The sequence below is a fragment of the Arachis duranensis genome, chromosome 3 (assembly GCF_000817695.3).
Source record: "Arachis duranensis cultivar V14167 chromosome 3, aradu.V14167.gnm2.J7QH, whole genome shotgun sequence".
In the NCBI taxonomy this organism is placed as follows: Eukaryota; Viridiplantae; Streptophyta; class Magnoliopsida; order Fabales; family Fabaceae; genus Arachis; species Arachis duranensis.
The window spans coordinates 106,427,599-106,430,295 of record NC_029774.3 but is presented as its reverse complement, the minus strand read 5'-3'; the positions used below and the strand labels follow the sequence as shown (position 1 = coordinate 106,430,295).

At 36.0% G+C, this 2,697-nt stretch overlaps 1 protein-coding gene across 1 annotated transcript; it reads right to left on the bottom strand.

Annotated features, from left to right (window-relative positions):
- Positions 1-120: 120 nt before the first annotated feature.
- On the bottom strand, positions 121-1,563 carry LOC107480019 (HVA22-like protein e). The gene is made up of 5 exons (XM_016100140.3): positions 1,223-1,563; positions 1,068-1,094; positions 849-968; positions 525-744; positions 121-416 (listed from the first exon to the last, which is right to left on the bottom strand). Exons 1-5 carry the CDS (start codon positions 1,267-1,269, stop codon positions 408-410), a joined length of 423 nt encoding a protein of 140 aa, XP_015955626.1. The 5' UTR covers positions 1,270-1,563; the 3' UTR covers positions 121-407.
- Between the last annotated feature and the right edge of the window lie 1,134 nt (positions 1,564-2,697).

Here is a 2,697-nt window from a genome sequence, read left to right as displayed (position 1 = left end):
AAAAATATGTTTAAAAACATATCTCGTCAATTATGCTATTAGTTAAAAAATTCTGATCTTAATAATATATAATAGATATAATAGATAAATAGATGAACAATATTAAACAACAAATGTAAAAACAGAGCATAGTAGAGACTATGTGATGAAAGAACAAATTAAGGCGAGGGACATGAAATGTTGATTGTGACAATAAAGTAAAATAAAGCAAATTTAGCATGATAAGATTACAAAGACATGCATTAGCTAATTCCCTATACTTTCTCTATTTAATTATATGAAAGGTGTAGCTGGTCCCAAAAGCGCAGAGAATCAACGTGAAGTCTTGAGTGTTGGTCAAAAGGCATCCACTGGACAGCATTCACATTATTCATTATTATTGGCACCTAGCTTCCTTCCAATGACACTCATGAATCCTGTTCCCACAAAATCACAACCACGCACGATCTCAAAATTTTACATCAGAAATTAACGAATGTAATTTAATAAATAAAAAATAAAAAATAAGGAAAGTTGTTGCTCACTTTCTTGGGTGTGATGAAGTCCATGAACCTAATCTTGGGATGGGTAGCACTAATCTTGGGATGGGTAGCACCGTCGGAGGAAGAATGGTGCTTCCCTTGAGTTATGTATTTGCGAATGTGCTGCCTCACAAACCTTTCATACAAGAAAGCCGCACCTTTGAACTGCGGCAATACCAGCCATGCCACCACCAATAGCTTCACATCGTACCATATTGGTACCCTGCAATAATATATATGCCACATGCATGCTACTCTCTGCTCATAATCCATTTTAATTGCAAATCAAAAATAGAAGCAATGATACTGATATATTATATAACTGACCACTCCAAGAGGGGCTGGAGAAGCATTTCCATGAGAGACAGAAACGAATAAATGATCCAATAAGCAAGCCACTGCTCGTCGTACTTGGATGTGCTCTCTATCGCTATCACCGATGCATATCTACCACAATAGCATACACAACAAGTTATTAATTCATTAATAAATAAATAAATTGATGTTTATATGTTAATGGTACGGTTTTAATTTCCAGATACTCACAGAGGGTACAATAACGTCAAGACTGGCCTGAAAAAAGGGTGAACACAAACACACACAAGAAATTAATCAGTAATAATAATTAAGAATGCACGAAATGAAGAAAAGATAAGGGTTATGTTGAATAGAATAGAAGAATGATAAGCTCATATGCATACCCGGCAAGGGAATGAAGTTGGGTGATCAAGGTCCACAACTTGCCCATTATTATTTGTTGATCTTGACAAATTCGATTGTGATGAGAAAGAAAACCACCGTGAAGTGGAACGAAAGATTCAAAGAGAAACAATAATAATAATGTTTACAATGGTGGAAAACGTATTCGGGAGTTACTAGAAGCAAACGGAAACATGCATGGAAGGAAGAGGGGGTGGTTTTTAAGTCTACTTATATCGTTTGCGAATTGTGATTCTTGGTTCTTAAACGGTAAGGATGATGAGCACGTGAGACAAGTATCGGATTCTTTCTTTCTTAATCATATCACGCTTTGTTTGTCTAATTGTTTATCACCGTCGCTTCCAGCCTGATCATCTCATTAATGAAACTTAATTTACTTTAACAATTTCTCTCTTTTAGGTTCTTTGCCCAAAGCACAAGCCACGTGTGCACGCTTCTCAACGCCAGCTGGTCGGTGACACGTGTCACCTTTATGCTCTATCCTGCCGCTGCCCACTCACACTCAAGTCTCGCGCACACATTGTGTCTCTATCTTTCTTTCTTGTGTTTTGTGAAGCTTATTATAGACACAATCATATATAGTTATACCAAGGTTCTGCAAAAACCGGTCGGTTAACCGGAAATCGGTTTTGGTTGGTTCGGCTAATTTTAAAAATTGTTTTACAAAAAATTGGTTAAAAAATCGATTGAAACAACAGTTAACTAATTGGTGAATTGAATGAATTTTTCGAATTTTTTGAAGGCACGGTTCATTGTACCCACTCTTTAAAACGGCATCGTTTTCTCAATAAAAATAAATAATAATAATAATAGCTGAAGCAGAACATATATTGGACCCTCCCTATTTCTCTCTCTCTCAAAATCAAAAGCTCCCTTTCTTAAGAAGCCTAACATATCAAAGCCTCAAAGAAAATCACCAAAGTAAAGCAGCCATCATCAGCAGATATTATTATTAGCCTAGCAGTGACAACAGTAGTTGCCTTTCTCACTTCTCGAAGGTCTGCTTCTCTCGTCAGCAGAGGTCCCCCATCGCATCATCGTCGAGTTCGTGCTCCATCCATCTCTCTCTCTCTCTCTCTCTCTCTCTCTCTCTCTTTCTCTCTCTAAAAAAAATGTTGAGTACTATCGGATTTATCCACAGTAATCAATTTACTGTCGAATTTACCATTGGAAACAATCAGACAACATAAACCTTGCCGGTAAATGTTTACCATCGGCTTTATTTCGTCGGCAATAATTACCATCGAATTTTACGACAGATTACCAGCTCAGGAAATGAATTGATTAATCCGACGGTAATGTTAGTGCCAAAACATGTTGTTTTTCGCCATGTTACTGCTATTTTATTTTTTTTAATTTGAAATAAATGCTCAATTTTAATTTTAAATTTAAATTTTTTCACACAATTAGTGGTCAATTAATAAACAATACAGTGTGCAAATTAAATAAAAGTCAA